The sequence below is a fragment of the Onychomys torridus genome, chromosome 2, assembly GCF_903995425.1.
Source record: "Onychomys torridus chromosome 2, mOncTor1.1, whole genome shotgun sequence".
NCBI classification, from domain to species: domain Eukaryota; kingdom Metazoa; phylum Chordata; class Mammalia; order Rodentia; family Cricetidae; genus Onychomys; species Onychomys torridus.
Genome location: NC_050444.1, coordinates 157,103,268 through 157,122,985, shown reverse-complemented (window position 1 = coordinate 157,122,985; position 19,718 = coordinate 157,103,268). Strand labels below are relative to the sequence as shown.

At 41.1% G+C, this 19,718-nt stretch overlaps 1 protein-coding gene across 1 annotated transcript; it reads left to right on the top strand.

The window, feature by feature from the left end:
* The first annotated feature begins 5,254 nt into the window (after positions 1-5,254).
* Positions 5,255-14,745, top strand: LOC118578023 (oogenesin-3-like). The gene is given in 3 exon segments (XM_036178633.1): positions 5,255-5,541; positions 5,983-6,558; positions 14,181-14,745. Coding segments are annotated over 3 exon segments (1,428 nt in total).
* Positions 14,746-19,718: the final 4,973 nt, after the last annotated feature.

Genomic DNA, 19,718 nt, shown 5'->3' with positions numbered 1-19,718 from the left:
ATAAAAAACAAATAGAAGTCTGCAGACAACTTTAAAGACTTAGTCTTCTATCCTGGTAGTGGTGACACACGCCTTGAATCCCAGAACTCAAAAAGCAGGGGCAGGAACACCTCTAAATGCCAAGGCTAGCCTGATCTACAGAGTGAGTTCCAGGACAGCCAGAGCTACACAGAGAAACCCTGTCTGGAAAATCAAAAACAAACAAAGAAAAGTTAGTCTTCTTGTTCCTCATACAAAAGTCAAGTTCTGATCCTGATGCAGACAGCAAACTTATTTACTGAGCCATCTCAAACTTACTCCATATCTTTTTTGTTTGAATCGTCATTCTCATCTGAGATGCAAGTTGGTCATTCCATGAAACTCAGAAAATGAGACCTAAAACTGCACATGAAGGTTAAGAGTCTCCTGTACGAACCTGACATGTGTGGAACCAGGTGACAGTGTCTCCTTTTCTCTGCAGATAGATTGATGTAGGACTGACTGAATAGGAATAGGAAATATTTCTACACTGGGAGTTGAGCTATGGAATGTTCTCTTCTTAGACAACCTATAATGGGTTCTGGATGTATGGAGAGATATATATTTTGTCACCCAGGTGTGTCCTCAATGTGATATTCAACCCCTGAGTGTTGATATACTCTAAATAATTTGAAATGTGACTTCCAACAAGGGTTAAATATGGGAGCACTGTGTGTGAAATATCCCTGTCTTGGTATTTACTTTTACTTCTTGTTTAGTATACTTTCTGAAGATTCCTTTATGCCTCATGACACTGAGCACACAACCACAATGATTTCTCATCTCTATTTTTAATTTTTAAAAAAATGGGACTAGAGAGATGGCTCAGAAGCTAAGAGCACTGACTGCTCTTCCAGAGGTCCTGAGTTCAATTCCCAGCAACCACATGGTGGCTCACAACCACCTTTAGTGAGATCTGGTGCCCTCTTCTGGACTGCAGGGACACAAGCAGACAGAGCACTGTATATACAATAAATAAATAAATCTTTAAAAAATAGATACAATTTTGTGTAAGTTCTCATTTATTCTATAGCAGTAATCAGCCAAGAATCACTTCCCAAGGCAAATTTGCAACCAGATTTAAAAAAAGGCGCTCAACTTTAGTCCCAGCACTCGGGAGGCAGAGGCAGGCAGAACTCTGAGTTCGAGGCCAGCCTGGTTCTCCAAAGTGAGTTCCAGGAAAGAGAAACCCTGTCTAAACCTCCCCCCTGAAAAAAAAAGTAAATCTAAGTTTGACCAGCCTCCAGTGACAACAAAAAGTGCTGTTTGTTTGTTTGTTGGTTTTCATTTTCTGTCTTTTGGAGCAGTGGGAAACCACAAGGTGGGTTAGACACTATAGACCACGGATGACAATCCAGACTATTATACCCAGCAAAACTTTCAATCACCATAGACTGAGTAAACAAAATATTTCATGATAAAACCAGATTTAAACAATACCTATCCACAAATCCAACCCTACCAAAATACTAGAAGGAAAAATCCAAACTAAGGAAATTAAACACACCCATGAAAACTCAGGCAACAGATAATCCCACGCCAAAAAATACCAAAGAAGGGAAACACAACACTACCACCAAAAAATAACAGGAATTAACAATCACTGGTCATTAATATCCATCAATATCAATGGTCTCAACTCACCTACAAAAAGACACAGGCTAACAGAATGGATACAGTAACAGGATCCATCCTTCTGCAGCATACCAGAATCACACCTAAACTTCAAAGAAAGACACTACTTCAGAGGAAAAGGCTTGGAAAAGGCTTTCCAATCAAATGGACTTAAAAAATAAGCTGGTGTAGCTATCCTAATATCTAATAAAATAGACTTCAAACTAAAATCAATCAAAAGAGATCAAGGACATTACATACTCATCACACCAAGATGAAGTTTCAATTCTGAACATTATGCCCCAAATACAAGGGAGCCCACATATGTAAAAGAAACAATACCAAACCTTAAATCACACATCAAACCCCACACATTAATAGTGGGAAACTTCAACACCCCACTCTCACAACTGGACAGATCTGCCAGATGCAAACTTAAGAGAGAAATAAGGGACTTGACTGATGTTATGACTCAAATGGACTTAATAGACATCTACAGAATATTCCACCCTAACACGAAAGAATATACCTTCTTCTCAGCACCCCATGGAATATTCAACCACCTTCTTGGTCACAAAGCAAATCTCAACAGATACCAAAACATTGGAATAACCTCCTGTGTTTTATTGGACCACCATGCCTTAAAGTTAGATTTCAACAACAAAAACTACAGAAAGCCTACAATCTCATGGAAATGAATAATGGCCACATGGAGCACCGATGGGTCAAGGAAGAAATAAAGAAAGAAATTAAAGATTTCCTCGAGTTCAATGAAAATGAAAGTACTATAAACCCAAACTTCTTGGACACTATGAAAGCAGTGGTAGGAGGGAAATACATAGCACTAAATGCACAAATAAAGAAGGTGGAGAAATCTCACACTGGTGACTTTACAGCACACCTGAAATCTCTAGAACAAAAGGAAACAAACTCACCCAGGAGGAATAGATGCCAGGAAATAATCAAATTGAGAGCTGAAATCAATGAAATAGAATAGAAATCAATGAAATAGACACTGGGCCACAGCTTTCAGTGTTGTTGGTTCAGACAGGGTTTCGTTGTGTAGCTCAAGCTAGACTCAAACTTTTAACTCTCCTCTTGTCTTGCCTCCTGTAATAATGTGTATGCATGCTACAGATACTTTATCAGCCAAGCCACTGCATCCTCAGTACCAATGTCACAAGATGAATTCAATCCCATGATCCTCCTCTCTTGAATGCCACAGCATCCAGCACAAGCTCTAAAACTCCAGAAGAGATTCATGATGGAGACCAGGCCAAAGGTCCCTAACCGTGACATGCTCACTTTTATATTCCAGGTCTATCATAAGGAACAGTCCTGTAAATTCTGAGCTGAATCACTGTTGGAACTCTTGTTAATATATAAATAAAACTCATTCGGATATGGCAGCTCACACCTTCTCACAGGGCAGTATGATGCAGGATGGTTTCTGAGTGTTGGAGCCCAGTCTAGGCACCATTATGAGTTCCAGCTAATCTTTTTTTTTTTTTAATTTATTTTTGGTTTTTTTTTTTTGAGTCAGAATTTCTCTGTGTTCCTTTGCGCCTTTCCTGGCTCTCGCTCTGTAGACCAGGCTGGCCTGGAACTAACAGAGATCTGCCTGCCTCTGCCTCCTAAATTCTGGGATTAAAGGTGTGCGCCACCAATGCCTGGCAAAAAAAATAGCAGCGTTTTTTTTCTTTTTTCCTGAGCTGAAGACCGAACCCAGGGCCTTGCGCTTGCTAGGCAAGTGCTCTACCACTGAGCTAAATCCCCAGCCCCTTTTTTGGTGTTTTGCCATGGGACAGAATCTCTCTATAGAACAGTCTGACTTGAACTCATAGAAATTGTCTCCAAGTGATGAGATTAAAGGCATATGCTGCTAACATCCAGCTTGTGCTGATGTTTAGGTCAATTTAAACCAGAAATGGTTGTGTATACCTTTAATCCCAGCACTTGGGAGGCAGAGGCAGGCAGATCTCTCTAAATTCAAGGCCAGCCTGGGATACAGAGTGAGTTCTAGGACTGCACAGGCTGAGGTCCTGTAACAACAACCACAATAGAAAGAAGTTCTTTTTCTCTTGATACATGGACCCATCGTGGAGACTAGGATGTTCTGAATCTTGCAGGAAGAAGCCTGCTTCCCTGGTCTCAGTGTTCAAATTAAAAGTGTGAACCATAATTTTATACTTAATTGGAAATATCATATTTTTTATTTTTAATGTTCATTAGTTTTTGGAGACCTCAAGTAGAATGTTATAGAACTCTAGGAGTAAGTAACCATGATATTGGACTAGTGAGTTTCTTGACTGTAATATGTAAATTATCATTTCCTGTGGTGGTATTGTGTTCTGCAAAACATTGTGCACCCTAATAAACTTAACTGGGGTCAGGGCACAGAACAGCCATGAGATACAGAGGCTAGAAAATGGTGGCACTCACACCTTTAATTCTAGGATTCCAGAGGCAGAAATTTGTCTGGATCTCTGTGAGTTCAAGGCCACATTAGAAACAGCCAGGCAATGTGGCACATGCCTTTAATCCCAAGAAGTGAGCCTTTAATCCCAGGGAGCGATGGCATAAAGTAGAAAGATATATAAGGCGTGAAGACCAGACACTAGAAGCATTTGGCTGGTTAAGCTTTTAGGCGTTGAGCAACAGTTCAGCTGAGATTCATCTGGATGAGGACTGAAAGGCTTCCAGTCTGAGGACACAAGACCAGCTGAGGAACTGGCGAGGTGAGGAAACTGTGGCTTTTTTTGCTTCTCTGATCTTCCAGCATTCACCCCAATACCTGGCTCCAAGGTTTGATTTTTATTAATAAGAACTTTATGATTCCTGTTACAATTTCCATCCCAGAGTCCTTTCCAGATGCTTTTCAAACATTACAGACCTAGGCAGTGTCTACTGAAGGTGTACTGACTGACTTTTTAGTGTTTTTTCCTTTCTTTTCTTTTTTTTATTTTGTTTCTCTGTGTAGCTTTGGAGCCTGTCCTAGGACTTGCTCTGTAGAGTAGGCTGGCCTCCATCTCATAGAGATCTACCTGGCTCTGCCTCCCAATTGCTGGGATTAAAGACGTGGGCCACCAATGTCCAGCTGTTTCTTTCTTACTCTGTTCAGCTCTGTAGCACAGAGAATACAAGCTTGCAACACTCCTGAAACATCAGGACCAGTGATAACCAACAAGTGAAGTCAATAACTAATGATGTCTATCTCACAGATTCCCTCAATTGTTCCAGGCAGCGTCAGCCAGGTGAACAGAGACTGGCAAGGTTGGAAATGGGATGTTTCCTTTGCTTTCTTTGTAGACATGGCCTAGAGACCACATGGGCTGAGCCTTCAGGCTTCCTGGAGAGCCCTTAGTGGAAATGGACACACCTGAACTGTGGTTGGAATAGGATGGGGTGTTGGAAAAGAGCATGCTTTTGAGAGGCTTCACATTGCAGACAGGAAAGGTGTGGCTTTAAATCCATCACATGGTGATCAAAATGTGAAACTGAGATGTCCACCATCACCACAGAGAGGTCCTTGTGTGGGAAGAGGAAAGGTTTCCTAAGTTTTCTGAATGGTGTCTTTGCTTTCATGCTTCCTCAGCATTATTATCCCTGAAAACCAGTCATGATGGGAGACCAGGCCCCACCCACACTCATGCAGCTGGCAAGATAGAGGCTGCTGAGGGAGGAGGATTTGATCACTTCTGTTCTGGAGGACCTGCCCGTGGGACTGCTCCCACAGATGTTTGAGGAGGCTTTCACTGACGGACGAACAAACATCCTGAGGGCCATGGTGTCTGACTGGCCATTACCAGACCTTTCTGTAGGAGCCCTGATAAAGGACGCCCACCTGGAAACGTTGAAAGCTCTGCTTGCTGGACTAGATGTGCTGATTACAGACAAGGTTCATCCCAGGTAATCAGGATCCGGCTAGGATGGAGGAAGGCTGTGGGGGTGCAGAGAAGGAACAACTGGGGACACAGAGAACTTGGCCAAAGGTGGATCCGAGGATTCTTACAGCATCAGCATAGAGAACTGTAGAGGTTTGGGCCAGGTCTCAGGCATCTGGGCACTTAATGGCAAATGTGGAGGGCACAAGAGTAGACATAGCCACTGAGGAATAGGCCTCTCCTTGCCAGCTCCACAGTTAAAAGCACAATGAGGCTGGGGTTAATGAGAATGGAATAGAGGGAGGTGAGATGCCTTGCTGGCAAAGATCCATTTTCACTGATCACGAGGCTTGATCTTGAGAAAGCAAAGATTTGGAAGGGAAGCTGATATGAGATGTAGAGAAGAAGTAGACTGTAGAATGTATCTTGTCTTATTTTCTGGGAATTCTACCTGTTTTACCAACAGGTCAAAACTCAGAGTACTTGATTTGACGAATGTGCACCATGACTTCTGGAGCATTAGGGCAGAAACCCATGAAGGTGACTGCTCACCACAAGCCGAGGGGCAGGAGCAACCAGTGGAGATCTGTCCTAACTCTGGGGTGAAGAAACCTTTCAAGATTGTAACTGATCTTGAACTGGTGAAGGCCAGGTACAATAAATGTGACTCGTACTTGTTACAGTGGACCCAGCAGCGAAAAGATTCCATTCATCTATGTTGTAGAAAGCTGAAAATCCGGGATTCACCTGTATTCACTGATGTGCAGATCTTCAAAATGATAAATCTGGACTGTATCCTGGAGCTGGAGCTGAGTCAGTGGTCACTTGAATTCATGGTACATCTTTTTCCTTACCTGGAGCAGATGAGAAACCTTCACACCCTTGTGCTAGTAGAAATTTGGAAGCCCTTCAGATCTGCTGCTTCTGCAGAGCAGGAATGGAAAAGCATGTTGCTTTCTCAGATCTCCAAATTCCCTTGTCTCCAGAATCTCTGTGTATATACTATCTACTTTTTAACAGGCTGTCTTGAGGAGTGGCTCAGGTAAGGAAGGATGGAGAGTGTGCTCCAGAACATAACAACCATATACTTTTCTTTATAGATTAGTGGGTCCTTGATGGTCTGACCACTGTGTACCTAGCAGTAGTGGAGACATAGATTAACCCGGCAGATGAGATCTATGCTCAGACATGTGTGAACAGGCACCAGCACACCTGTAATTGCTCATTGTAAAAGGTTGTTTGGGGTCCAAAAAGGGGTGAGTAGATGGGAAATAGGTGATATTGGGTTTCAAGTTGGGGAAACTGGACACAGCAGTGGTGGAGAACATACATATCAGGGGACTCTTTTTATGTATTAAGGAATTTTTTTCATTTATTTTACACACCAAAGATCTCCCCCTTCCCTCCTCTTGCCACCCCAGCCCCCCTCTTAACCTACCCTCCACTCCCACCCACAAGAAGGCAAGGCCTCCCATGGAGAGGCATATCCAGTAGAAGCAATTCCGAGCCCTTCCCCTGCCACAAAGCTGCACAAGGTGTCCCATCATAGGTAGAGGACTATAAAAAGCCCGCTCATGCTCCAGAATTGGATTCTGATCCTACCGCCAGGGCCCGCCCCAAAGCAGATCAAGCTATGCAACTGTCTCACCATGCAGAGGGCCTATTCCAGTCCCATGCAGGCTCCACAGCTATTGATCCAGCTTTCATGGTTTCCCACTAGTTTGATTTGGTTGTCTCTGCATGTTTCCCCATCATGTTCCTGATGCCCTTGCTCATAGAATCCCTCTTCTCTCCCTTGGACTGGACTCCTGGATCTCTGCCTGGTGTTTGGCAGGGATCTCTGCATCTGCCTCCATCAGTCATTGGAGAAAACTCTGTGATGACACTTAGGGTGTTCACCCATCTGATCACTGGGGAAAGTCAGTTTAGTTCAGGCACCCTCTCCACTGTTTCTAGTAATCTAATCTAGGGGTCATTCTTGGAGATTCTAGGCAACTTTCCTAGCCCTGAGTTTCTCTATATCCCCATGATCTCTCCCTCTATCATGGTATCTCTTTCACTGCTTTCCCACTCCATCCCTGTTCCAGCTCAACCATCCCATTCCCTTATGTTCTCATCCCCCACCCGCTACCCTCCATTGCCCACCCCTCATCCCCATTTTACGCATGGTAATATATATTCTCCATGTGTCCCTCTTTGGGTCTTCCTTGTTAGTTAGCTTCCCTGGAGTTGTGGGTTATTGTCTGATTATCCTTTGCTTTATGGCGAGTATCCACTTATGAGTGAGTACATACCATGCTTGTCCTTCTGAGTTTGGGTAACTCACTCAGGATGATATTTCCTAGTTCCCTCCATTTGCCTGCAAATTTCATGATGTCTATTGGTTGAAATATTAAGGCAACTCCACCTAGTTAAAAGGGAGGTTTATTTTGTGGGGTAACTTACAAGTGAAGGGATACATTACAGAGTACAGGAAAGGTGAAGCACAGTCCACCAATGTTCTCTGGAGAATTATACTCCATCTACCTCCAGCATCCAGGATAGGAACCAAGAGAGCCTGCACTTCCGGGTCTCAGGTCTTCAGCCCTCCTGTCGCATCCCCACCTCATAGGCATGACAGTTACCAGAAGCCTCAATGGGGGTAGTAGTTCCAGGACAAAGCTGGAACTGCGACCCACTACAGATTCACTGTTTTTCTCTGCTGCGTAGTATTCCACTGTGTATATATACCACATTTTCTTAATTTGTTCTTCACTTGAGGGGCATCTAGGTTGTTTCCAGGTCCTGGTTATTACAAATAATGCTGATATGAACATAGTTGAGCATGTGTCCTTATGGTATGTTTGAGCACTCCTTTGGGTATATACCCAAGAGTAATTTAGCTGGGTCTCCAGGTAGATTGATTCCCAATTTTCTGAGAAACTGCCATACTGATTTCCAAAGTGGCTGGACAAGAATGTATTTACATAAGCAGTGGAGGATTGTTCCCTTACTCCACATCCTCTCCAAGATAAGCTGTCTGCAATGCTTTTGATCTTAGCCATTCTGACAGGTGTAAGATAGTATCTCAGAGTTGTTTTGATTTGCATCTCCCTGATGATTAAGGATGCTGAGCAATTCCTTAAATGTCTTTTGTTCATTTGAAATTATTCTTTTGAGAATTCTGTTTAGCTCTATAGCCCTTTTTACGTTTTTGGTTTTTTGTTTTTTGTCAAGACAGGTTTCTCTGTATATTTTTGGTTCCTCTCCTGGATCTCACTCTGTAGACCAGGCTGGCCTCAAACTCACAGAGATCTACCTGGCTCTGCCTCCCAAGTGCTGGAACTAAAGTTGTGCACCACCACCCCTATACCCATTTTTTAATTGGATTGTTCCTTACTTTGATGTCTAGTTTCTTGAGTTCTTTATATATTTTGGAGATCTGTCCTCTGTCAGATATGGGGTTGGTGAAGACCTTTTCCCATTCTGTAGGCTCTTTTTGTCTTATTGACAATCTCTTTTGCCCTACAAAATATTCTCAGTTTCAAGAGGTCACATTTATTAATTGTTGCTCTCAGTGTCTATGATACTGGTATTATATATTTAGGAAGTATTCTGTGCCAATGCATTTAAGAGTACTTCCTAATTTCTCTTCTATCAAGTTCAGTGTAACTGGATTTATTTATGTTGAGGTCTTTGATCCACTTGGACTTGAGTTTTGTGTATGGTGACAGATATGGATCTATTTGCAATCTTTTACCATGTTGACATCCAGTTATGCCAGCAACATTTGTTGAAGATATTTTCTTTTTTCCATTGAACAGTTTTGGCTTCTTTGTCAAAAATCAGGTGTTCATATGTGTGTGGATTAATGTCAGGGTCTTCAATTTGCTCCATATGTCAGTTTTGTGCTAATACCAGGATGTTTTTATTACTGTAAGTCTATAGTAGAGCTTGATGTCAGGGATGATGATACCTCCAGAAGTAGCTTGGTTTTACAGGATTCTTTTTGCTATCCTGGGTTTTCATTTTTCCAAATGAAGTTGACTATTGTCCTTTCCAGGACTGTGAAGAATTGTGTTGGAATTTTGATGGGGATTGTACTGAATCTGTAGATTGCTTTTGGTAAGATAGCCATTTTTACTTTGTTAATCCTACTTATCCATGAGCATGGGAGATCTTTCCATTTTCTGATATCTTCTTCAATTTCTTTCTTCAGAGACTTAAAGTTCTTGTCATACAGGTCTTTCATTTGCTTAGAGTTACACCAAGGTATTTTATATTATTTGTGGCTGTTGTAAAGGGTGATGGTTCTCTGATTTCTTTCTCAGCCGTTATCATTTGTAAATAGTTGATTTTGAGTTGAGCTTGTATCCTGCCACTTTACTGAAGAAGTTTATCAGCTATAGGAGTTCCCTGCTAGAAATTTTGGGGTCACTTATGTATACTATCATATTGTCTGCAAATAGTGAAATTTTGATTTCTTCCTTTTCAATTTGATCTCCTTTTACTGTCTTATTGCTCCAGCTAGAACTTCAAGTACTATATTGAATAAATATGTGGAGAATGGTCACCCTTGTCTTGTTCCTGATTTTAGTGGAATCATTTTGAGTTTCTCTCCATTTATTTTGATGTTGGCTGTTGACTTGCTGTGAATTGCCTTTATTATCTTTAGGTATTTTCTCTTATTCCTGACCTCTCCATGACCTTTATCATGAAGGGGTGTTGGATTTTGTCAAAGGCTTCTTCAGCATCTAATAAGATGATAATGTGGCTTTTTTCTTTCAGTTTGTTTATATGGAATATTACATTGACAGATTTTTGTTTTGTTTTAAAAGATTATTTATTATTACATATACAGTGTTCTGTTTGCACATATCCCTGCAGGCCAGAAATGGGCACCAGATCTCATTACAGATGGTTGTGAGCCACCATGTGGTTGCTGGCAATTGAACTCGGGACCTTTGGAAGAACAGTCGGTGCTCTTAAGCTCTGAGCTATCTCTCAGCCCCATATTGACAGATTTTTGTATGTTGAACCATGCCTGCATCCCTGGGATAAAACCTACTTAGTCACGGTAGATAAATTTTTTTGATGTGTTGTGTCTTGGAGTATGTTTGCCAGTATTTTATTGAATACTTTTGCACTAATGTTCATGAGGGAGATTGGTCTATAATTCTCTTTTTTGCATTTTTGTGTGACTTGGGAATCAGTAACTGTAGCCTCATAAAGAGTTTGGTAATGTTCCTTCTGTTTCTATTGTGTGGAACAATTTGAAGAGTAATGGAATTAGCTCTTCTTTGAAAATCTGGTAGAATTCTTTGTTGAAATCTTCTGGTCCTGAACTTTTCTTGGTTGGGAGACTTTTAGTGACTGTTTCTATTTCCTTAGGGGTTATAGGTCAATTTAAATAGTTTATCTGATCTTGATTTAACTTTGGTATGTGGTACCTATCCAGAAAATTGTACATTTCTTTCAGATTTTCCAATTTTGTGGAGTACAGAGTTTTGAAGTATGACCTGATGATTCTCTGGATTTCTTCATCGTCTGTTGTTATGTCCCCCTTTTCATTTCTGATTTTGTTAATTTGCATGTGCTCTCTCTGCCTTTTGGATAAGGGCTTGTCTATCTTATTGACTTTTTTCAAAGAAACAACTCTTGTTTCATTGATTCTTTATACTGTTCTCTTTGTTTCTATTTCATTGATTTCAGCTCTCAATTTGATTATTTCCTGGCATCTATTCCTCCAGGGTGAGTTTGTTTCTTCTTGTTCTAGAGCTTTCAGGTGTGCTGTAAAGTCACCAGTGTGAGATTTCTCCAACTTCTTTATGTGTGCATTTAGTGCTATGAGTTTTCCTCTTATCACTGCTTTCATAGTATCCCATAAGTTTGGGTATGCAGTACATTCATTTTTGAATTCTAGGAAATCTTTAATTTCTTTCTTTATTTCTTCCTTGACCCATTGGTGCTTTGGTTGAGCATTATTCAGTTTCCATGAGATTGTAGGCTTTCTGTAATTTTGTTGTTGTTGAAATCTAACTTTAAGCCATGATGGTCTGATAGAATACAGGAGGGATTTTTTTTTTTAGTTTTGTATCTGTTGAGATTTGTTTTGTGACCAAGTATGTGGTCGATTTTATAGAAGGTACCATGGGGTGCTGAGAAGAAGGTATATTCTTTTGTGTTTGGGTGGAATATTCTGTAGATATCTAGTAAGTCCATTTGAGTCATAACATCAGTCAAGTCCCTTATTTTTCTCTTAAGTTTCCATCTGGCAGATCTGTCCAGTGGTGAGAGTGGGGTGTTGAAGTTTCCCACTATTAATGTGTGGGATTTGAGGTGTGATTTAAGGTATAGTATTGTTTCTTTTACATATGTGGGTGCCCTTGTATTTGGGGCATAAATGTTTAGAATTGAAACTTCATCTTGGTGGATCTTTCCTGTGATGAGTATGTAATGTCCTTCTTGATCCCTTTTGATTGATTTTAGTTTGAAGTCTATTTTATTAGATATTAGGATAGCTACACCAGCTTATTTTTTAAGTCCATTTGATTGGAAAGACTTTTCTCAGCCTTTTACACTGAGGTAATGTCTGGCTCTTAAGTTGATGTATCTTTCTTTTTTTCTTTTTCTTTTTTTTTTTTTTTTAAGTTTTTTGAGACATGGTTTCTCTGTGTAAACTCTGGAGACTGTCCTAGAACTCACTCTGTAGACCAGGCTGGCCTCGAACTCAGAGATCCACCTGCCTCTGCCTCCTGAGTTCTGGGATTAAAGGTATACACCACCACCACCAAGCAAGGCATGTTTCTTGTATGCAGCAGAATGATGGGTCCTACTTTGTATCCATTCTGTTAGCCTGTATCTTTTTATAGGTGAATTAAGTCCATTGATATTGATGGATATTAATGACCTGTGATTGTTAATTTCTGTTATCTTTTGGTGGTAGTGTGTGTTTATTTTTCTTCTTTGGGATTTACTGCTGTGGGATTATCTATTGCCTGTGTTTTTGTGGGTGTATCTGACTTCCTTAGGTTGGAATTTTCCTTCTAGTGCTTTTGTAGGGCTGGATTTGGGGATAGGTATTGTTTAAATCTGGTATTGTCTTGGAATGTCTTGTTCACTCTATCTATGGTGATTGAAAGTTTTGCTGGGTATATTAGTCTAGGCTGGCATCCATGGTTTCTTAGTGTCTGCATTACATCTGTCCAGGACCTTCTGGGTTTCAAAGTCTCCATTGAGAATTCAGGTGTTATTTGATGGGTCTGCCTTTATAAGTGACTTGGCTTTTTCCTTTGCTGCTCTTAATGTTCTTTCTTTCTTCTATTTTTTAGTGGTTTAATTATTATGTGGATAGGGAACTTCTTGGGGGAGTCTAGTCTATTTGGTGTTCTATAAGTTTCTTGTATCTTCATAGATATTTCCTTCTTTAAGTTGGGAATGTTTTCTTCCATGATTTTGTTGAATATATTTTCTGTGCCTTTGAGTTGGTATTCTTCTCCTTTTATCCCTATTATTCTTAGGTTTGGCCTTTTCATGGTGCCCCAGATTTCCTGAACATGTTGTGCCATGACTTTTTTGGCTTTTATGATGGTTTCTTTGACTGACAAATTATTTCCTCTATTGTACCTCTACACCCGAGATTCTGTCTTCTATCTCTTGTATTCTGTTGGTTATGCTTGCATCTGTGTTTCCTGTTTGTTTACTGAGATTTTCTATTTCCATCATTTCCTCTGTTTGTGTTTTCTTCATTGTTTCTATTTCAATTTTCAGATCTTGGACTGTTTCCTTCACATGTTTCATTGCTTTTTCATAGTTTTTTGGCCTTCTTTAAGGGATTTATTGATTTGTTCCAATTTTTTGTTTGTTTTTTCCTCAATTTCTTTAGGGGAATTTTGCATTTTTTCTTAAAAGGCCTCCAGCATCTTCATGAAGCTGTTTTTAAGGGCGCTTTCTTCTGCTTCTTCTACCTTGTGATGTTCAGGTATTGCTGTTGTAGGAAGGCTAGGTTCTGGTGATGCCATATTGCTCTTTATGTTGTTGTATATATTTTTGCACTGATGTCTACTCATCTCTTCCTCTATTAGGTACAAGAGGTGCCTGTACCAGAATGAACTGCTATTGGTACACTCTGTGCTTGTTGTTTCTGTGTCTCAATCTTAGCTCTTGGTTTAATTGGAACTCACAGATTCTGTATATCAGGGAACTACTCTTGTTCCAATCCAAGCTAGCTGATTCTGTGACTCAGGGAGCCCTTCTTGGTCTTCTCAGGGCTCTTAGTCTAGTCAGAGCTGGTGAATTCTTTTTCTCAGGAAGCCTCTCTTGTTCCAATGAGAGCTGGTGAATTCCTTGTTTCAGGAAGTTACTGGAATTGCAGGCAGATGGATATTGAGGTAGGGTGTAGGTCTTGTAGATTGCAAGGTCGGATGGGGGTTTGGTAGGAAGAGCCTGGCCGCAGGAGTTTTCCCTGCTGGCCAGCAACTGGGGCAGAGTTGGGTGGGGGTCCCTGGGGACTGGCTGTGTCCCAGGGCCCATCTCAGGGACTCTTGAAGACACTGCTAGGATGAAACAGAATGAATCCATCATATGGACAGACTTAATTTGGGAAAAGCATCATCTGCCTTGCTTTCATTCCCACAAACCTCTTCAATGCTATTTGGCATAACTAATCTCTTGATCTCTCCCTAGGTGCCTGAAGACCCCCTTGAAGACCCTGTCGATCACTGACTGCTGGCTCTCCCAGTCAGACTTGGAGTACCTGAGCCAGTGCTTGAGCATCCATGAGCTCAAACATCTGAACCTGAGTGGTGTAGTGCTATCTGACTCATGCCCTAAGCTTCTTGGGGTTCTCCTTGATAGAATCGCAAGTACCCTGCAAATCCTGGAACTGGAGGAGTGCGAGATGAGGGACTCTCATTTCAATGCTATCTTGCCTTCCCTGAGCCAGTGCTCCCAGCTTACGAAGGTCAATTTCAAAAATAATGATATCTCTCTGCTTGTCCTGAAGAACCTTCTACGTCATACAGCCAACCTGAGCAAGCTGACCCATGAGATGTACCCCGCCCCTCTAGAATGCTATGAGGAATTAAGAATACTTAAAGACAAATTTAAGCTACTTTGTCCTGAATTGCTGTATATACTCAGGGCCAAAAGACAGCCCAACAAATTCTCCTTTTCTACAAGAACCTGCTTGGCCTGTTTTCACTCCTGTTTCTATAACCTAGACGCCACACTTTTTTGCTTCTGTCCATAAGTAGGATAAGGTTGCTTTTGGTAATAAAATTGGAAGCCTATTGTTGGGAGTGTATGTACATTGTGTACATACTTGGTTGCGTATAATAAAATGTGCTGAGTTTTTTTTGTTTGGTTGTGTTTTGTTTGTTTGTTTGTTTTGTTGGGATTTTTGTTTTGTTTTTTTGTTTGGGGTTTTTTGTTTTTGTTTTTCGAGACGAGGTTTCCCTATGTAACTTTGAGCCTTTTACTGGAGCTCACTTGGTAGCCCAGGCTGGCCTCAAACTCATAGAGATCCACCTGGCTCTGCCTCCCAAGTGCTGGGATTAAAGGCATGTGCCACCACTGCCCAGCTGAGGTTTTTTGGTTGCTAGTGTATCTTTATCCGAGTGCACAGCCCAAATATTCCCAGCATTTCAATAACTGATTCTTAGCTCATCACCCTAATCAAGTCATGGCATCTTACAGACATGTCTCTCATCAAGGGATTCTAGGGCATATGGCTTCATAATGCTTAATATATTGGAAAGAAAATGGAGTGCAAAGGTTTTAGATCATAGGGACTCAGGTTGACTTGAAGAACATGGGATGAAGAGACAGGATACTGGTAGAGTCAGAGAAAATTATATGCATTTCTAAGTGAGTTGGCATCAGAGAAATAATTAATACTTATAAATGTTGTTCTGGTAGCTTTAAAAGGTACTGTGGAACCTGGAGTATTGTCTGGTGTTCTCCACAGTTAGTGACTGGTCAGAACACAGTGCATTAAGAATACCAGGAGCCGGGTGGTGGTGGCGCACGCCTTTAATCCCAGCACTCAGGAGGCAGAGGCAGGCAGATCTTTGTGAGTTCAAGGCCAGCCTGGTTTACTGAGCAAGATCCAGGAAAGGCCCAAAGCTACACAGAGAAACCCTGTCTCTAAAAACCAAAAAAAAATAAAATAAAATATTAATACCTACATTCCATCTTGAAAACCCAGAGTGTATTTTGTTGAGGACCTGGAGAGCCTTTGCTATAGAGGCAGACTTCACCCACATTCCCCAGAATGACTATTCCAGACTAGAGGTCACATATACGTTATGGCCTGGTAACCTCTATGCTGTTGGTCCAAGATCACACTAGATATTGGCCTTGTAGCTATAGAACCCATCGTCATGGTCATGTGGACTTTTTTAAAAAGTTTCTGTGTAGTCACACCCTAAACTTTATTTTGCATCCGGAATTGGACTGATTGGACTGGTTGCTGCCTGGAACACTTGCCTAAATTGTACTATGTTTTAAATATGCTGCCAGTGAACAGTCTGGCAATAGACTCCCCAAAGTCTGATCCAGGTTGACAAAGTCAAATATGCACTGGGTTTTCATTCTTTGCAGATTATGATATCCATTGAGACTTGAGTGGAACCCTTACAAGGGACCACCTTCAAATAAAATCCTCCAATAGTTGAACAAATGTCACACTCTTGACCTCAACACTCTCTCCAACCTTAGTGCTAGATCTTGAACCTGTAATTGTGATTTCTGTCTGTATTTTGGTGTGGCTGTCCCTGAAGCTGTGACATATGTTCTTTAGTTTGTTTTGTTTTGTTTTGTTTTGTTTTGTTTTGTTTTGTTTTGTTTTTCGAGACAGGGTTTCTCTGTAGCTTTGCGCCTTTCCTGGAACTTACTTTGTAGACCAGGCTGGCCTCGAACTCACAGAGATCCACTTGCCTCTGCCTCCTGAGTGCTGGGAGTGTAGGTGTGCGCTACCACTGCCCAGCTGACATATGTTCTCTTTTGCCTGTACAATTAGATAATAAGAGAATTGGTATCCGAGTATTTCTTCCTCAATTTGTTTATTCAAAAGAGAGGGAAGAGAGTTTCCATTGCACTAGGTTTCTAGCTCTTCCCAGAAATGCTTTTCCGAGTACAATTCCCTGCATTCCCCGCCCCCCACATGACCCTCCTGTTCTCCTCCCCACACCCCTATCCAGATGCTTCATCCTGTTTACTGGTGTTGTCTTTTTCTCCTTCACAGTGAGATCCACACATCGCCCCTTGATCCCTCCTTGTTATTTAGTTTCTCTGGGTCTATAGGTTGTAGCGTGTTTACATACCACGTTTGTCTTTCTCTGTCTGAGTTACCTCACTCAAGATAATCTTTTCAAGTTTTATCCATTTGCCAGCAAGTTCATGTCATTGTTTTAATCAGCTGAGTAATACTCTATTGTGTAAATGTACCACATTTTCTTTATTTATTTTTCAGTTGAGGCACATCTAGGTGGTTTCCAGTTTCTGGCTATTACAAATAAAAATGCTATGAACATAGCTGAGCAAATGACCTTGTGGTAGGATGGAGCATTCTTTGGGTATATACCCAGTGTAATATAACTGGGTCTTAAGGTAGATCAATTTCCGTTTTTCTGAGAAACCACCATATTGATTCCAAAATGGCTTTACAATTTTATATTCCCATCAGCAATAGAGTAGTGTTCCCCTTGCTCCACATATTCAACAGCATGAGCTGTCACTTATGGGGGTTTTGTTGGGGTGGGGCTGGTTGTGTGTGTGTGTGTGTGTGTGTGTGTATGTGTGTGTGTGTGTGTGTTTTTGTTTGTTTTTTGGGGGGTTTTTTGGGGTTTTTTTTTTTTTTTTGGTTTTTCAAGACAGGGTTTCTCTGAGTAGCTTTGTGCCTCTCCTGGAACTCACTCTGTAGCCCATGCTGGCTTAAAATTCACAGAGATCCACCTGCCTCTGCCTCCCAAGTGCTGGAATTAAAGGTGTGAGCCACCATTGCCTGGCCGTGGTTTTTTATCTTGGTCATTCCAACAGGTATAAGATGGCTTGGACCCTTTTCTCCTGGGTTGTCTCACTCAGCTTTAATAGGAGAAGAGGTGCAAGGTCTCATTGCCACTTGATATAGCATGGATGATTGATATCCATGGGAGGCCTGTCCTTTTTTGAAGAGAAATGGAGGAGGAGAAGTGGGTATTTGGGTGCTAGGAAGAAAGAAGGGAAAGGAAAATGCAGTTGGGTTACAAAAACAATAAATACAAATGAAGAAATGGAGATCAGAGGTCTTGTACTTGATCATCGTTGTGGTTGTGTTCAGACTGCCATGATTTCTAAGACAAGGACATTTCAGACAGAGTGCCAATGTCAGCAGCCCTTGATGGAAGTAGGACTTGGCAGTTATATCAACACTCAAACCTAATATCACAGTGAGAAGGGCACAGTGGGAACACCAGCTGTCTCTTCCCAGTGTGTCATCATTTATTACTCTCAAAGTTTTCTTCTTAGTTTGGTGGTGCTCACCCACTGCACCGTTTAAAGCCTGAAGAAGCAAAACTGTCAGCCTAAGATAACAAGGCTGAAGTCACTTCTCAAAGCCAGTGTGCAAAGAACATAAATTTTCCTACATACTGGAGCCACACAAATGCACTCAGAGCATCTGGAAAGCTTGAACTCTGAAATGGGTGTTCCTGTGACACTGGATTTCAGCTCTGGGGATGCAGAAGCAGGCAGGTCTCTGAGCTCTTTTTTTTTTTTTTTTTTTTTGCTTTTTGAGACTGAGTTTCTCTGTGTAGTCCTGGCTGTACTGAAACTCACCCTTTAGACCAGGCTGGCCTTGAACTAAGAGATCCACTATGTCTGCCTCTCCAGGTGTGATTAAAGGAATGTGTCACCACAGCTTGGCTTAAGTTTTACATTTCTAAGTTATATATGATGTGTGTTATACATCATTTCACATGTGTGGGAATTTTGCCTGCATGTGAGTAATAGTATATGCATCATGTGCCTGGTGCCTGTGGAGGGCAGGAGAGGACATTGGAACTTGAGTTATTAGTTACCACGTAGGGTTTTGGCATGGAACCTAAGTTCCATGAAAGAGCAGCATGTACTTTTAATCACTGAATCATCTCTCTAGTCCCTACCACTTTTGACAAAATTTTCCAAAATCAAATTCTATTCTAAATCTTTTTTGACATTGAACTAAATTTGACAGCCCTGGAAAGTCTCACTGGATTGATAAAAGATTGAAATAAGACACAGCCTAATGTTACAGGATGAAAACTTTGTTAGATGAGAAATTATTCTTTCAGGGTGTGGTGGTTCCTCATACCTTTAATTCCAGCACTAGGGAGGCAGAGGCAGGAGGATCTCTGGGTTACACAGTGAGACCCTGCTGAGAGGGTGGCAGTGGGGTGGAGGAGATTTTAAAATAAGCTTTAAGTGCTTCTTTCTTGCAACACTGAGGACATAATGCCTTTAGCATACTTCTAGTTTTAAATCCACTTCTCATGGGGAAACTCTTCAAATCTGTTTATTTATATTCCAGAAAAAGGCTAACAGTCTTAAATTATCATGGGTGTATTTCTTCCAAACCAAAGATGTACATGAGAGTGGTTCATGCTAAGATGTTCAGTTGGATCATAAAGGTAGCTGAAAGAAAATTAAAACATAGAACAAAGGGAATGGGATCTATCCACACTCTATTCTTTTTTTCTTTCCTTGTTCTTTTTCTTAATACCCTCACAGCTCATACTTTCCCTGAACTTCTGACCTTTAATTCTGGTCCTCCTGAGTGCTGAGATCACTAACATTTAACACCAGGCTCAGCTAGCTGTGGGGCCTTATTCTTTAAGCATATTCCTTTAAGCTGGTCACCTTCAAGTAAATACCTATAATAGTTGGACCAGTTTCATCTTCTTGGCCTCTAGAACCCACCCAACCTAGGAACTATATCTAACCATGGAATTGCCGTTTCTGTCTGGATTTTAGCATTGCTATCCCTGAAGCTACTTCTTTATGTTTCCTTTTGCCTGCATAATCACATGGCAATAAAAGACTTTGTAATCCCACTATTTTACCTTCATCACCTTTTCAAATGTATTTTTATTGATTAAATGGGAAATTGACATCATGGACTCCAATCATTCTTAATTCCTCATCCTCCCAGGTCTACCCCACCTTGTGGCTTCCCACTGGCCCAAAAGATAGAAAATAAAAGAAAAA